General features: G+C 36.4%; 1 protein-coding gene across 4 annotated transcripts in view; it reads left to right on the plus strand.

The window, feature by feature from the left end:
* Nucleotides 1-17751, plus strand: part of DIAPH2 (diaphanous related formin 2) — a 245851-nt gene that overhangs the window by 82705 nt on the left and 145395 nt on the right. For all 4 annotated transcript variants that reach the window (XM_075435212.1, XM_075435213.1, XM_075435214.1 and 1 more), the window contains 4 exons: nucleotides 474-575; nucleotides 2039-2133; nucleotides 8431-8532; nucleotides 16468-16707. In XM_075435212.1, coding sequence (XP_075291327.1) covers nucleotides 474-575; nucleotides 2039-2133; nucleotides 8431-8532; nucleotides 16468-16707 — 539 coding nt within the window. The remainder of the gene's footprint in view (nucleotides 1-473; nucleotides 576-2038; nucleotides 2134-8430; nucleotides 8533-16467; nucleotides 16708-17751) is intronic.

The following is a 17751-nucleotide window of genomic DNA, read 5'->3' on the forward strand; positions in this document are numbered from 1 at the left end:
GACAATATAAGTAACTAGTGAAGACCTACCTTTGTGTAGTGTGATAAATCTCAAATGATTTATCTTACTGGGTTTGGATGAAGAACTTCAGATGATATTTGAATTATTAATATTTCAACAGAGGGCACTCTTGTGCTTTGAGGTGAAACCAAATCACTGTTTTTAAAGGTGTATGGAATAAACTGGAGATGAAGATAATAAATTTTGTGGGTTAAATGTATAAATATAATTTGATAGTGGTTGGGAAAATTCGTCATTGTACTATTAACGTTTTCATTTCATGTTCCTCCTAACTGTGTAAATTTGCTTTGTTTCTTTGGAGATTTTACAGTACGTTGAGGCGGTGGGTTCATTTTGCCTTTAACTGATTCTAATAAATGCATTATCATGGCTTTCTAGCTGAGTTACTATTAGTCTGTTAGGCTTAACAGTTGTAATAATGAATCAGAATTTAATAAATACATTCTTTACAGCTAAAAAGGCAGTAGAAGAATCGGAAGAAAAGAAAATGGGTCAGTCAAAGAAAAAGATTAAAGAATTAAGAGTTTTGGATGGAAAAGCCGCACAAAACTTATGTAAGTGATGTGAAATGTATTAGGTGAATATCTAATTAGCATGTGCACACGACTGTTCCTAAATGTTTTACTTGTTTTGTTTTTGTTTAAATGTGAAATATTCTTTTTCTAAAAACAGGTTAATGTGAACAGGAGTCTTAAGTTCGGAAATGTTTTACGTATATAAGATTTGAATTCACTGTACAACATGGGAAATCTTAAAAAAGTAACGTGGAATAATGACGTAGACAAATGCTAATGAACTATATTTCTTTTTTAACAAAAATCGATTCTTTCATTAATTGCTTTAGACTGGAAGTACAAGGGGAGTCTCAGTCTTGGTAGGTTTTGTGGGTTGGAGTCTAGAGGCCATTCCTAAGTGTTGTGTTTTGTGATGAAAAAAGTTAGAGCAATAGAGAAACAGAGCTTGATGGGAGTTAGTCTTTTAGAGAGAAAAAGTGTTACGAAATAGGGTAAGTTAGGTGCAAATAGTACTATTATAAAGTGCAAAAAACCCAGCACTTACTATTTTTAACTTGCTGCTTCTCTCTTTAATTATGGAGGGAAATGAGTCACTTAGTAGATTTTGTTAAATTTGAATTAGAAATACCATCGAATGTTACTAGTCCATCTATGCTTGTGTCATATGAAGTGTGTAAAAAACCAAGTCTGTGTGTGGTTTATTGCCACACCCATGAGCACAATTTCTTAAGCAGAAAATGCGCGGAGACACAGGTGATATGAAACTTCAGGTTTTGAAAATATGAATGCAGGAAAGTCAGCCGTAGTAGTTAGGTTGGATATATAGCACCTTATTAAAATGGTGTGCTAATCCATCTGTATTAGGAGTACTTTGTAGTTTATTGCATGAGGCTCTGTTGATATGTTATAATATCCTGAGATCAAATTGCTTTGAGAACTCCCATCTTTGAAGGGTATAAAATATACGTTGTCTCTTGTATAAGCTTAGGTGCCCTAAAAATTGGTAGAGTTAGGGAATTTTTTTTTGTCTTTGCCCAGCTCTTCGTTACCCTTTTGCCAAGGAATTTTTGCTAGATTGTCATGTAAATATCACTCGACCAATTGTAAATACAGTACAGCTATTCATACATCGTTATGAAAGCATAAAGTAATAGCTCAAGTCTTCTAGTGGCTGAGTAAAGTCAGTTTAAATAGTAATGCAGGTATGTTGCTATTCATAAAAATACGACGTTATTGGTAGAGATAAGTAACGCTGCTAAGGAGCAACTGAGACTGATTAAATGGTTAAAAACATTGTCATAGCTTCATTTCTTAGAGAAGTAAAATTTGTAAGTTCAGCTGCAGTAGTGTGCCTCATCTACTTTTTGTTTTATAGAGAAAACTTGTTCCTTGTGAATCATCTTAATTTGGGTGAAGATGTGATTTTTGAGTTGCTAGAAACTGCCTTCTTATATCAATCTTTTTGACATTTTTGAATCTAATTATTTATTACTGTATTTCAGCAATATTTTTGGGTTCTTTCCGTTTGCCTTATGAAGAAATAAAAAATATCATTTTAGAAGTTGATGAAGAGAAGCTGAGTGAATCCTTGATTCAGGTATGTGTCTTTGAAAATGCCTTTACTTTTGTTCATTGATTGTTTTGCACATAAAAATGCTGTAAAGGTATAATAGTACAAAACTGAGAACAGTGCAGAGTTTTCTGGATATCAGCTACAAAACTATCAGCTGTGTTTACCATTTTGTTTATTTCACTTCTATTTTTGAATACGGTCGATGATAGCAGTAAAACTCTCTAAAAAAGACGCTGTTAACAGAAGTCATCTTGAATCTCTGACTTTATGAAGTTTCTCTTTCAAAAGGAAATCTCTGATAATTGTAGTTTTTCGAAGACAAGCATTTACCAGATTTAGGCTGGTGGATAATGAAGTTTCATCAGTCTTCTTGTGGAAACAACTCTGCTTGTCACTAGTGATAGATGAAACTACCTGAATGTTTCAGGATACTGCTACAACCCCAAAACCGTCTGTAAATCAAACTTGGTCTCAAGCTGGTTTGGTCTTATTTTGAGTCCAAAAATCTCTTAGCTGGAGAGAAGAAAGTATGGAATACAGCTTCTTTACATCCCTCTCAGATTTCCTCACAGCAGGAGGAGAGCAAGTGTGTATGCTGCCCCTCATGATCTTCGGGGAGTGACAGAGTGCAACAGAAAAACATGTAAACCTAAAATGGTGTACAGGTGTAGCACAGCAATGGTACAGGTGTTGAACTCGTTTATTTTCATGTCATACAGACTGGCATTCTAGCTAACATACTGGGCCTCTATTTATCCTTTACTCCTTGCTGCTTGCAACCGTGTCCCAGTCCCCGAGCAAGGCTTTCTAGATTTCTTCTTCCTTTCTTGGATTTGGAAAATGGTTATTCCAGGGACAGTGGGCTAGATCGAGTTGCCTAGTCTTTTCATAATTAGTTAGATAATTTATAACTTCTTCAAATTTTAACAATAATGTGTTTTTTAACAAAATTACTATGTTGCAAAACATACAGTGTAAATGGAATTGAATTTCTCAAAATGAATTTGCTTGTCCTTTGTCTGCAGTTTTTCTTGTGTCACCAAGGCCTTCCTACATTTCTGGAGTTTTGATTTTTTTGAGGCACTAAAGGAAGGGCTGCAATTTTCTTACAGACCTCAAACTATTGGACTCGCAGCACTACAAACAGTTATATTTTCTTATAGTGTCATATTCTGAGAGTTATACCGCCTAACCTAATGTGTCTGAATATATAGACTGGATACCCAAAACTCTCATTCATATTTCATTTAGGATTGTCCTTGATTTTTTTTTTTTTTGATTGCTGCGGCATTATTTTTTTGGAAGCTCCCATTTGATGGGAATCTATTTCCAGTCTGACTTTGATGTATTTCACTAAGATGTCCTGCTTCAGGCTGTGTCATTATGAAAATGATTGGTTTTGAGTATGGGCCCTAAAATTAAATATAAAGCATTTTTAATACATAATATTTAAGTTGCTAAAAATACTATCTTTGGCCACTGAGTAAAAAAGCTTAAGCACATGATATATGGTATTTGGAAATAAGTAAGAAGTTTTAACTGTATGTTTATTGATCAGGAACATCAGAGGATTTGAATGAGAAGCCTACAGAATTGGTAAAATAAAAAATCAACAGGTAGAGGAATCCCACATTGAATACCTCAAATGCAGAATAGTTTCATGTTGGTATAGTTATTTCTGCAACAAATGTAGAGAGATCTTGAGACCTGGATTAATAGAAATACGATGTAAAGTTATGCTGAAGTATAAGGTCATGATCTTACATGTTAATTGTAAAGTGCTGGAAGCTAATGTTGTAATAGTTGCTTATGAGTAGGAAATGATTGAGGAGCAGCCATAGCGAGTCTGTGCTCAGCAGAACAAGTGTACTTACTGCTGTGGTGTAGCTGCATGCAGAGGGTTTACCCTGGTCCGGTCCCAAGCACTGATCCTGGCCCACTTGTTGGAGCGAGGGGGTGCAGGTTGCCTACCCCTGGCCTGTTGGCAGGATGAGAAACAGAGGAGGCCCCCAAGCTACACAAGCACTGTTCAGTAGTAGCTAAAGCATTGGTGTGGTCACAAGTCAAAACAGCACCATATGGTCTGCTATGAAGAAATTTGACTTCATCCCAGCCAGACCCAGTATACCATAAAAAAGGCAAAGGCGATTGCAAGGTGTATCAGGTCAAGCATTTCCAGTAGAGAGGATAATTGTTATGCTTTTGAATAATGCAATTCTAAGACCTTCTCTAAAATACCTGGTACGTTTCTCAAAAGTGAATTTAAAATGTAGAAGCTGAACTTAAAAACTACTTAAGATGATTGAGGGATGGAGAAACCGTCTACAGAGGGAAGCTAGAAAAGATTGGCTTGATTAGCTTAGCAATATAAATAGCTGAGAGGGGATATGACTACACTGTAGTGATGTGGGGGGAAGATTGATGTTCATAAGCATTGGGGAGAAAAATGAAGCTACATAAGTAAAAGGCAATGTTAACACCAGAATAAATGTATGTGAATTCGTCATGAATGCAACTAACTAGAAACTCAGCTGCCTGTAATCTTCAGAAAGCTGAGGCTTTGGAGATCGGACCATTTCTGCAGGAAATGTCGTGGCAGAGCTGCTGCTAATAGCAGGGAGGTTTAGCTGGTAACCTGGAAGAGATTCCTGCTGTGTTTCTAAAGATATTCTTACAAATGTCTTGGGGTAAGTGGAATGTATCACCTATTTCATCTTCAGTCTGTTCTGGTTTATTTTTGTTCTAGTCTTCTGAGTTCTTAACTAAGTTACCAGTTTAACAGTTTTCAGTACTATTGATTGGAAAGATTTCACAAAGCAAACTTTGCTTTCTTTCATGCTTAACAAAACTTGTGCTTTATAAAAATGCACATATATAGATACTCCTTTGTTCTAAGTATCAAAGCAGGGAAAGCTAAACAGGTATAGCATAATTGAGCATATAGAAAAGTGCTTCTTCAGTTATGCTTCACAAGTCCTCATTTCTTGTTGCTTTTCAAACTGATGTTGTACTTACTAAAATTAATTTGATTAATCAGTTTGAGTACATGGTAGACTATATACTATTGTAACTCTTCCTTGAGCAAAACACTGTAGGAAAAAATATTCTCAATTCCCAGCATGTCTTTGAGAGGGTAAGTTCTTGTAAACATAGTTGTCAAGCATGGTGCTTAGCAGAACCCAGGACATTGTGACAGTGAGTAGTGAGGGATAGTTTTCGTCTCTTAATGTCAGCCTTAGATTTCTACTTCTTGTTATGTTTGTGGAAACCATTTTTATTTACCCTATTGTTATTTAAACCCAGAGCATCATGAATACATTATGAACCTCTGTTTCTGAAAGTACTGACAAGCATTTGAATAGGTGATCACTGAACGCTTAATCTTCATTTTCAGTTATTGAATACAATTCCATGAAAGTAAACGTACTTAAACATATAGATGTGTATATATAAGGAGCTGCAGTGCTAGTATAGCCAAACTCTCTTTCTTAGAAGCTGAGGGTACAGTGAGTTGATCTGTTAGCTCTCAACCATGAAGGGGTGTGGACAAGGAAAGAGAAATACTCAAGCATGCTAACATATTTTGATTAAGTAGCTAAAAAAAAGAGGCAATTTTAGTAGTAGGTACTTGTATTTCTGCACTGATGGAAAAAAAATGTTTAACTGTAAGTTTATTAATGTGTAATGAACTATACATTTCTGATAAATACAGTGAGATTTTTGGTGACAGCATTTTGTAATTAGTCTACCTAATGAAAATAGGTTAATAACAATTACATTATTTAGTTAGTTCATGTCTTTGAGCTTTACCAGCATTAAACAGTCAATCAAATGAGCAAGAATATTTTAGAGATTCCTATTGTTTTTAACTACAAATTTGTGGGGCATGGGTTTGGGTTAATAGGAAAGGAAGCATGCTTATGTTTAAACACAAGGCTACAGTGTATTTGTATGACATCAAGGTGAATCTGATGCTTGTCTCTGTCAAGTATATCGAACTCTGCTTGTAGAGACATTCAGTAGCTCCTTGGTATAAGTGTAAAAACCTTTCTGTAACTGGGATGTTTCGTATGAGACTGCTTGTTATCTTTATATTTGCTTGTTAAGACAGATGAGTATTTGATTCTTTCCGCCTGGAGAATAAAGTTACTTTATCACTTGCAAATTTGACAAATTAGCCTGATGCCTTTCTGAAAGTTGTACCTTAATGCCTATTTCATCAAGCTGGGCAAAGTGATCAGTAATCAAATTCTCCTGACGAATAAGAATATTGCAAGTGTGATGGCAAGATTGGTATGTTCTAAAAATAAGACATCTGTACCTCTAGTGGTACAGGTTTTCTCCAATAAAGATTCTTATACATGGAAAAATATGCTTCTGTAGCACTGGTTGCTTTTCTGGTTTTAAAAGGCCCAGAACTTTTTTTCTTATCAGAGTCTTTTTTTGTGGCATAAACCTAAGCAGTCATTATCAGTTTGCTGATAGCGTCAGTGTGCAGGTCCCTTCTATGGGAGCACAGGGCAGTGCACATTTTCTGGTGGGAGGAGAACTGGTGTGCTAATAACCTAACCAGAAAAGGTTCAAGTTCAAGGAGCATGTTCTGAAGTGTTTTACATCTGTGACTAGTGTTGCAGAAAGTATCAAAAGATTTCATTTTTGTAGCTGTAGCTCATTACCTTACCTTCACTAAAATACATGTTGTGATTAAAATGCTGTAGAATTGCGTATTCCATAGACACACTATTGGAAGTAAACCTTGAAACCATCAGTGGTTCTACCATTTACTTATGCAAGTTTCAGAGGGTGGCTTCATAAAGTAAGAACTTTTTGTTGAAGAACATGGACTTATGCTTTTCTCTTTAGTACCTTGGGACCCACTGTGTTTGTGTAGAAGAAAAAATTATTTCTGTGTGAAGGCAGTATTTTTTCTTAGTTATTTGGTACAGGAATCATTGCATCACCTGTGGAGCTGGGTGAATGTTGTGCTGATTTTTCAGAAGTTAATAATGAAAATGCACTACTACTTTGGCCCCTGTATGCATATTAAGTGTCTATCAATTATCCGGCATACAGAAACAGGTCACCTCCTTTTATGAGGTGGTTAGGCAGTTACCCCTGCAAAAAATTCCCCTAAGAGCCACAGTGGGAAAGCAGGAGGGATGCTGTGTTCACCTAGATCTGGGGGAATTTCTGCCTCTCTTCTGTAGGTAAATGTCTCCAACTCATTCCCTTTGATTTCTTCAGGTAGTAGTGCTTGCCCATAACTCACCGCCCTTTGAAATGCCACAGAATCACACTTGTCTCCGGGCTACTGCAATGTTTTGGATTCCATATCCAGTGTCCAAAATATAACATCAGTTTTGTTTCTTGACTTTTCCTGTCATAAATCTTTAATATGTACAAAGGTGGTTAGTGAAGATTGGAAATGAAGTAACAGGCACCCTCTGTGTGTGGACAGCCACAGTGCAATTATATCAGTTCATAATTTTTTAATTCACTTCGGTTTTTTGATCTTAAGATTTATGAACCTTTTTGAACAAAAAAGGCCCATTGACTCTTGCTAGCTTGCTTGAATGTAAATGTATACTTTTTCCCCTTGAAGAATTACATTATTGTTTTGTTTTAAACTAATATATATATAAATTTAAATATAACCTAAACTTTTACTTATTATTTCTTAAAATATTCTTCAGCCTTAATAAAAGTATTATATACTTTTAGCATATTTGTATTTTGAGATGTTAAGATCATGTAATAAATCATACAGTTTTATCTGGGGACTTGGAGACGATTTGAAGCAAGTTCTACTTTTTGCAGAGTTCCAGTATATTTACTGTCCAGAAGACCTGTACCGTTTTGAGATGTTGCTCTTTTTTTGTGTAAAGTGTTTTTAAGTGAAGTTGGTGCACAGCTATTTTGAATGTTTAAAGACTTTTATTTTTTACGATAGTTATGTCTTGCTTTATACAGACCAGTTATTTCTAGATTAATATTTAATGAGCAAGATGCAATCATGAGGGCAAAGAAAGGTTGTAGATAGAGTATAATTCTTCAGGGTTTGACAGCATCAAGGAGTTTTGTCTAACTTTTTAATCCAGAAAAGGCATTCTTCAAATTAGAGACTCTAACAGAGGTGCTGATGTCTTTATTAAATAATTACTGATTTGATTGGATATTTATATAATGTTAAAGCTGTGTAAATAAAATAAGCTTCTTATAATTTCCTCATGCATTTCCAGGTTGTGGTATTTTAAGCATGTTATTTTAATGTGTCAGCTAGTTTAATATAACAAATTTAATATAATGCCTTGTTTGTTTTAGAACCTAGTGAAGAATCTTCCTGAGCAGAAGGAACTCAATGCCTTAGCTGAACTAAAGGATGAATATAATGATCTTGCTGAGCCAGAACAATTTGGAGTTGTGGTATGTATTAGTGCGATGACGACAAGAAGAATTTTAGGTGTAAACTGTTTTGGTTTGTGTCTTTGCAAGTCCTGAAGTAGGAAAAGTTACCGTTTGTTTATTGATGAATAATAATACAAAAATCTCTGTAAATATGTATTGGGTGTTTTTTCTGGAAAGAATTAAGGTATGCAGTTGAGAGCAACAGGCAGTTCTGTGCCAGACCAAATCTTTTGTCTGACTGTCTTGCCTTGTATGCAAGTCTTATACATTTATGAAGCAGTTGTGGAGAACACGCTAGGTTCAAGTAGTTAAATTTTCAAATGTTTTTCAAAGACCCATTAACTCAGTGGCATTGACAGCTTCAGTAAATTTATTCTGCTGTATCAAAAGCTGTAAACAGCTGAAAGAGTTAGTAGACACATAGTATCTCATGTCGTGTTTTACCTTTTGTTTAAAAAAAATGTATGTGTGAATAATGTTTTATATGTATGTCTCTATACACATATGTGTATGCATATACATATAAAATGTATATGTATATATGCAAACACATAAATTTGCAAAACTGCTCTAGAACAGGTGTGGATTCATATCAGAACTGAAATTGTAGATTGTATTCTGTTGCTTTTACTAGTGTTCGGTACGTACATCTATTCCAAAACTAGAGATATCAAGTGTTATAATGGCTAGCACCTGTCTCCGAATGAAATTATAAAATTAGCGTGCATTACTCTAACACATGCTATTAGTGATTGTATGATACTGACTACTAAGCTACGACTTGGAAGGCTCTTTTTCTGCTTCTGACCTTCCAAAGACCTGATAAGTCCTTAGGCAAATTAGTGCCTGTTTTCACTTTGTCCGTCTAAAAGATTAGAATGATGATGATAGCCTCTGTAATGTGTTTAGAACTTATCCCTAGCTTCACAGGAGCTAGGTTTGCTTTTGCTGGATTTTTATGGTGTTACGTACAGTGAAATGTATTAGAACAAAAATAGAGGTCTCTTTAGAAGGAAAGAGTGAAACCAGCTTTTTACTAAAAAGCTCTGATTTGAGCATAATTTTGGCTTCAGAAGTGCCTTTTGAGTGATTGACTTCTTTAAAGTTTGGTTTTTTTTTTTGGAGACACACATACACATTATTTGACCTAATGAGATTTTTATAAAGGATTTAGAAAATGAAAGATATCAATGACTTCTTTTGAAAAAGTTCAGGCTATTGATTTTATATTTTTAATAAATGGCATAAAGTTCCAGAAATGTTGTATTGTGAAACAAAGATGAGGAATTTTTGGTAGAAATGTGATACATGGGTTAGTCTTATTGCAAGATCTGCAGTAGGAAAGCGTTACCATCTATTTATTGATCAGTAACAGTCTAAAAATCTCTGTAAATACTTATTTGGTGCTTTTCTTGAAGGAATTATGGCATGAAATATTTATAAATGTAATTATGGTATAATATTCTGATTACTATAATAACCTATAGACATATTAACTTATCTATATATGATTATAAACAGATGTTATATGTTATATAGATACATGCATATATGCTATATTTTACATGTATGTGTAAATATATGTGTGTATATATATATATTTTTAAAATCTGTTTAGAAGCAGTGGAGGACAACTTTGTTCCCTGTTTGTCATGTAACACACACTTTCAGAGTGACTAAAGCAATGTGATGAAATGACAGTAGTACTTCCAGCCTTACAACGAGATGGGATTTTGATTCCTGGGAGGGAAGGAAGGCCAGAGGTATTGCCCTGTCTACTCTCTGCTTCCTGACAATTTGTGAAATGGCAGTGAGCAAAGATCACCAGGGAGTGACTGATTTATGAAATGACTATTTCTTTATTTCCCTTCTACATAAATAATGCCAAACAAAGTAGGAAATTACTTAAATTTTATTCAAGGAGAATATCTGAAACGTGTCAGAGGAAAACACTGAATGGAAGCAAGCAAGGTGGAGGCATTAGGACTAATGAAGAGTCCGATGTCTATGAATTCTATTCAGTTAACTATTTAAAATAAGCAAAGAAATTCAGGAAATTGTGCATAATGATCTTGATTTGAAAGACTCTGTAGACATTCCTCCATTTTACTGCTGTAAGTTCCTTAATGTCCCACGCTTGATCTTTGTAACTTGGATCCTTTCCCAACTCAGTCGCTTCTTTTGCCCTACATTTCTCTTTTATAAACATCATACCTGCCGTGCCTCTTCTGCTTCGACCCTTCTCCCCTGATACGTTTTACTGCATTGCCCTCTATAAAGTTTATACAAAGATAGTCCTGGATTAGTATGCTGTTTATCCTCATCCTCCCGTCATGCTGCTGGATGGTGGGGAGATGTAAATAACCTTTGCACTGAGGAAAGCTGTGACAGTGGCACTGCATGCAATATTCAGCCACCTTCGTGTTTTTCTTCTGTACTCTCAGAATTTCCTGAGTGCCTTCTTGTATTTTTGCTTTTTGTTTTGTCACCATGCACCTTCAAGAATCATCTGGTTCCATTCTTCTGTACCTTCCCTTCAGGTAGAAACAGAGAACAGAGTCAAGAGCAGTTATTCAGGAAAGCACAGGTCGTGTGGATTAACCCTGGTAGGCAGCGAAGCACTGCACAGATGCTTACTCACTTCCCACTCCCATATGCGGTGGGATGGAGGAAGAAGAAAGGAAGAGTGAAAGTGAGAACTCCTGGGTTGAGATAAAAATAGTTTAATGAGTGAAGGAGAAGTGGGAGAAGAAGCAGCGAAAACGAAGGCAATCACTCCATATCTCCCGTGTGTAGATGATGTAGAGCCGGTTCCTGGGCCAAAGATGGCTACCCTACAGAAATCGCCCTGCTCCACGTCTTATTATGAGAGAAATTCATTAATGTTTGCAACTTCATTAATCATCTAGTCTGAGATTTTGGTGGGGCATGGACAGGCAGAATCAGATTTTGCATTTTGGACTAATTTCGGTCATAGTTGACTAATGGCCTTTTCATTTTGGGTATATGCTAATTAGCTGCTGGAAGTGAAAGACTGAAAATAAATTTCAGGTGTAATTATAGGTATCAAAAAACCTAATCTGAAACAGTGGAAATCTTTTTTATGAAGTAAAGAAAATCTGCAAAAAATAAGTATTTCATTCTTTGCCACTCATTTAGCTGCATCTTGGTTGGATGAGTATGAATTTGGCAAGTGAAAGAATGTGCCAATTTTGAGAGTTCTCTAACTACATTAATACTACTAAAATGCTGATTTTGTTTCTGATTTCGGTTTAATTGAACGGTCCATTAAAGTGGAAGAAATGCAGCTGAACTTAAGAGCTCCTTACTTGACTGGAGTCCTTTTTCACTATGTGTCAAATTAATTTCAGTTCTGCATTAGTAATAACCTTAACCTTGATGTTAAGAAGAATATGTTTAGCAATAGGAGATGACAGAAAGATGATGTTAAGTAATATTTAAAATGTGTACCCTTATTTGTATGTCAGTTTAGGTATGCTAATTATTAAGAGGTGTTAATTGGATAATCACTGTTTAAATGTTATAAAAGCATAAGTCTCAGCTGTGCTATGAAGTGTGAGTATCAACCATTTCCTGACAACTCCGAGGACAGGCTAAAAATAAAGTAAAATCTTTTGCAGTGTTAGTGGTGTTTAAACTTGAAGAGCTTTAGTCACTTTACCACCAGCTATGAGTTTTGAGCTCGAGTTAAGAAGAGTATTGCCATTTTTAAAAAGCTCACCCCACAATTATGTGATGTAAGTTTTAGTTCATAGCTCTTTAGAGAACCACCAAAACAAGTGACTGGAGTTGACCAAAGAATCCCCTTTCTGGTGTGTGTTCTGGAAAACGGGGAGGGTTTTTTTGCTGGTATCTAGTGACTGAAAAACTTCCTTCAGCTGTGTAGAACTGGGTTATCAGTAATTTCAGTGTTAGTGCAGGGGGGTAAGTTTCAATGAGTAGCTGTAGAGACTGGCTGATTCTGTGACCCCATTTACTGTATAACCAGGATTAGCTGTCCTGACCAGTCCTTGCACAAACCGGCAAGAATTGCACAAGCTTATTGCACCTGCAGTGGTTTAGAGCCATTCTGTCATTTTAATTGAATTTATTTGCCACTAGTCTAGCCTCTCTGTAATTTCTAGAGCTGTTGAAGAATTAATCTTTCTAGAACATTGCTAGAAAAAAAAAAAGGCAACTGTTTAATATATTTTAGGTAATAGCCTGAGTAAGTTATCTGAGTAAGTTGACAAATTTGTATTACAGGATTGTCAATTTGTTTTTTAGGAAGTAAAGCTACTTTAAATGGTGCTGTTTGCCTCTTTCTCCGATAGCCTTTGATCCTAGTTTTAGTACAGGGCTTGAGAATTGAATGATGATAATAAAAAATAAACAACTGAGTAAAGAACTTGGTTAGGTAGAGAATTCGGGTGAGGACCTTTATGAAAGCTCAGAGGGGGAACTACTGACTTGCTGTTTGGTGCTCACAGTTAGCTGGAAAAGAAGTATCCATTTTCTTACTGTTTTAACTGTTTGTCATGGAATCTAATGCTTGCTATTACATGCATCTATTTGAATCTGTTATTTCTTATATGCCTTTGACACTAATTTTGTAGAACTGTAAACAATTTGACCTTTTTCTAAGTGAATATAATCTTTGAACTTTACCTGTTTTCAGAAGATTCCTCTAAGTTTAATACATTTATCAGTCATTGAACAAGTGTATTTAGAAACATGCATATGAAAGAGAAACTGGGGCAGGGTGGGGAAGGAATAAATAAAATAGTATTTGTGTTCATCTGCTATTGATACATAGAGAGCATAATGTATATAAAAATGTTGTGAATTCTGAGGAAACAACCCGCTTGAAACAGCTTTTATGAAATTATCAAGATACTTTTAAAGTATTACGCAGATCAGCAAATGAAATTAAAAGTTGCTGCTGGTTTGGTACTCAGACTACCTTGCAAAGCAAATAAATGGTCAGCGTTCCACAACACTTCACAGCATTAAAACAAGAAGCTAAGTACAAATTAGCTGAGGTGTTGTAAAGGCTTATTCTTTACAAATGTTGAAGTCACAGCGTTCTGTTGGCTTATACATGTTTTGTTGCACTGTTTGCAGGATCTAAAGCTTTTCACAACTTTTTTTTTCTGCGCCATTTTGAGTAAAATCATAACTGGAGATTGTTCCACAAAAGTCAAAGCAAATTATGTGATTAATTTTAATTCTCATCTCCTGCGGCTCAGTGAAGGTAGATCCTTTCAAAGAAGATGTTTTCAGTATGAAGTTTCTGAAATACAGAATGATTAGAAGAATAATGGTTCCTGACTTTGCATGATGTTGGCTTATAGAGGCTCACAGAGAAATTTGTGACTGTGGAGATTTATAGAAAAGGATTGCAAGTTATGCTGAAACGCTTCTTTTCTGATCCTTTCCTTTTCCTCCTTCCAGTTTGATCATATGAGTTGTTGGAGACCATCTGGAGTGCCGTCAGAGTTATGTTTATTTTAGTATGAATTGATCATTTACAGGCCAGCCAAGTCTTTCCTGTGAAAGTTATTGCTGCTGCTTCTGGTAGCTGTGTGGTAGATAACACGGGTAGAACAATCAAGGTTCCTCAAGGAGCCATGGTAGAGCTTTGGACAACAGAGACACGAGCACAGAAATATTCTTCTGTTTTGATAGTGACATCTGTGATTTGTCACATAACAAAGCTTTTCTTTCACGGGGACAAAGTTCTTCAGGAACACCACTGATAGTGAATACATTGGGGGAGAAATCTTTCTGTATTCTGCTAATTAAAATTAGGAGTTAGATTTGGAAGGTAATCATTCTTGCATTTAAATGAAAATTTTTAAGAGGATTAAAAATTTTCAGTACGTATTTTTCTCTTAAATTTAAACATCTCCTGTGAATTACAGTCCGCTGCTAAGTAGGAGAAAAGAATACTGATCGCTTGTGCAAAATATGAAAGACATGGACCTGTTTTTGTAACTAGTGTAATGAAATTGGTCTTAGGGATTTAAACTAATGAATCACTATTGTAGATACTTTTCAGTATCTCTGTCATTTACCATGTTACAATGCGGATTTATAGCCTCCCATCTTTTTATCAGATCAGGAAGAAATTAGTACGATACTACCTTTTGCAAAATGTCTGAAACATGAAGGTAATGGTATCTTGGGCAGTGGTTCTACAAAATTTGCTTAAAAGGACAAAAAGACAAGAGGTTGAAAAGCGGGCAGTATGTTGCCTACAAAATACGATGTCATGGGATCAGAACTGAAAGAGTGTGCCAGAAGTATATTCTTGCTTTAGTATCTCTGAGTATATTGCTTTTTATATAGAACCTATTGTTGTGAATTTCATCCAATACCTCTTTATCCATCTTCTGAATCTGATTATTCTTTGGGATACACAGGTTAGAGCTGTTTGATGGCATGAATTTGAAAAGTCTTAGGATCAAATATATATCATAGTGTATCTTTAATACACCTTTGAGCTTGTTTGGTAACTATCGATACTGGTAGGATTCATATTATTTATTTGATAACTCCTGACAAGTATAGATAAGCACTGAACAAAGACTAGTTTGGGTTTCGTTTTGGTTAAAAATTGCAAAAATACAGACTCTGTTAGGTGTAGCACTGATGTCATCTGTAAATACCACAATTAACAGCTCAGATCAGTACAACAGCAGAAAATATTTCATGAACAATAGTACTAATGTGACCTGGCTTTATATGAATATCTGACTAGTGAAGCTTGATCTCCTCTGTCTCAAACTCCCTTAGATATTCCCATGTCCTTCCAGAAGTGTCCCTGGGGGTTCATCATCTGTCTCCTGTATTGCTCTCCCGGTGACCAAAAGCAAGTCGACAGCTACGTGTAAGCTCAGTAAGAGAGTCAAAAAATGGAAAGTAGAGTTCTGCAGTTTAACCAGACTGAAGTGTAGCTGTTTGTGTTTGTGCTGGTATCAGCACACGCATTTGAGAGGTTGTTGTGCCATTTTGGAAGGAAGAAAAACAAAGAAGCTTAGTTTTAGGAAATTGGTAAATATCAGAGCTCAAAGGTGACATCGCTGGAGAAGTGACAAAGTGTTTGCCGCGTGTACCTTCAGGCTGATCTGTGGTTCTTGGTAACTGGTGGAGTCGGCTTGTGTTTCCTTTGCTGGGATGAAGGGTTCTGGCAGGGTGCATTTGTTGCTAGTGAGGTTAGAGTTGACAAGTTAAATAGTTTGGTAACACAAAGCACTCATTATTGTCAAAATGTTGCTTCATTGAATCTATTTAGGCAAAGCCTATGGTTTGGGGAAAAATACCTGTGGAGAGAGTCCAGCGGAGGGCTACAAGGATGGTGAGGGGACTGGAGCATCTCCCCTACGAGGAGAGGTTGAGGGAACTGGGCTTGTTCAGCCTGAAGAAGAGAAGGCTGCGAGGGGACCTTATAAATGCCTACAAATATCTGAAGGGTGGGTGTCAGGAGGATGGGGCCAAGCTCTTTTCAGTGGTGCCCAGTGACAAGACAAGGGGCAATGGGCACAAACTGAGGCACAGGAAGTTCCGTCTGAACATGAGGAAGAACTTCTTCCCTCTGAGGGTGACGGAGCACTGGAACAGGCTGCCCAGGGAGGTTGTGGAGTCTCCTTCTCTGGAGATATTCAAGACCCGCCTGGACAAGATCCTGTGCGGCCTACTGTAGGTGACCCTGCTTCGGCAGGGGGGTTGGACTAGATGACCCACAGAGGTCCCTTCCAAACCCTACTATTCTGTGATTCTGTACAGATTCCTGGAAATGCAACATAGGCAATGGAAACATGCGGAAACTGTAGTCTGGCTGGCTGCACAGTTGTGTTTTTGGTGCTATTTTTGTTTTTTTTAGTATAAGCTATTTTGTGTAAATAAGCTTTTGTTTTTTTATGTTCTGATTTAATGTCTCTTATTTTGCAGATGAGTTCAGTGAAAAAGTTGCAGTCGCGTCTCAATGGGATCCTTTTCAGGCTTATGTTTGAAGAGCACGTAAACAACATCAAACCTGACATTATGGCGGTTACGCTGGCTTGTGAAGAGCTGAAGAAGAGTGAGGGCTTTAGTAAGCTTTTAGAGTTAGTGCTCTTCCTTGGAAACTACATGAACTCTGGCTCCAGAAATGCACAGTCTCTTGGTTTTAACGTCAGTTTTCTTTGCAAGGTAAGATGAAGCTATAAAACTTGTAAGTGCAGATTCATGAAACTCGGGACACGTGGGAAAGTACCCTAAACAGGCAAAACGTTCAGTCACCGTAGTTTACTGACTGTACATCCATTTTTAATAATGGATGGACAAATATGGAGTAAACGTTTCTAGGATGGTCCCCTGCTATAGCTGTCTTAGTGCAATGGCTATTTAAGGCAGTTTAATTGTAAGTCTGTCCTGAGTCTTTCTGGAGTATACAAGTGAAACAGGTTTTTTGATCTGAATTTGTTCAGCTGTCATCTAGTCAACAGGATAAACAAAGATCTCTGAATATGGTAAATAGGTCTAGCTACTCGCCTTTCTTCCTATCTTCTATACAGCTATCCCTCAAGCAGTGTCACTGAAACAAGTGTTTGGGGTTAAAGATGGACATTGTTATCCCAGGTTTAACTTCAGTTGTGGTGGCAAAACAAGGGAAGCAATGAGAACATTAGGATGCATAGCAGGCAGAATTTAATATACAGTGCTTGTTTATTTGTATGGTAAAATATGTGTAAGGTATTGATCTGAACTTGACCACCTCGGTTTGTAAAGTACCTTTGAAAGTATCTTTAAAATGAAGGGATGCAACATCTATGAACAGATTTTTTTTTTTTTCTAAAAAGTTAGCATAAATCTTGCGGAGGAATTTTTCAGTTATTTTTTGTTTGGTCTAAACAGAGGTCCAGGTTTCAAGTCCTTGTTTTGGCCACCATGAGGAAATCTGATGTGTAGGAGATTTAACCTTGTGGGGGGGGAATATTTTAGATACACAGCAAGTCTGATCTGACATATTTCAGTAGAGAAAAACTCTACATACTGTAGTTTCATACAAAGCTGTTGCTGACTTCTGGTAAAATACAAACCATCCCCTGAAATATTTTCCTTCTTTAATAGCTTTTTTGAAGAGTGGCCAAGTTGAAGGATTTTTTTCGTAGATCTAGTGCTGCATTTTTGGTAGTAGTGGAATCTAAAGGGCAATTAATATTTTAAATGGGAAACTGCTTGTTAATGAGGGGG

Source organism: Opisthocomus hoazin, chromosome 14 (assembly GCF_030867145.1).
Source record: "Opisthocomus hoazin isolate bOpiHoa1 chromosome 14, bOpiHoa1.hap1, whole genome shotgun sequence".
NCBI classification, from domain to species: Eukaryota; Metazoa; Chordata; class Aves; order Opisthocomiformes; family Opisthocomidae; genus Opisthocomus; species Opisthocomus hoazin.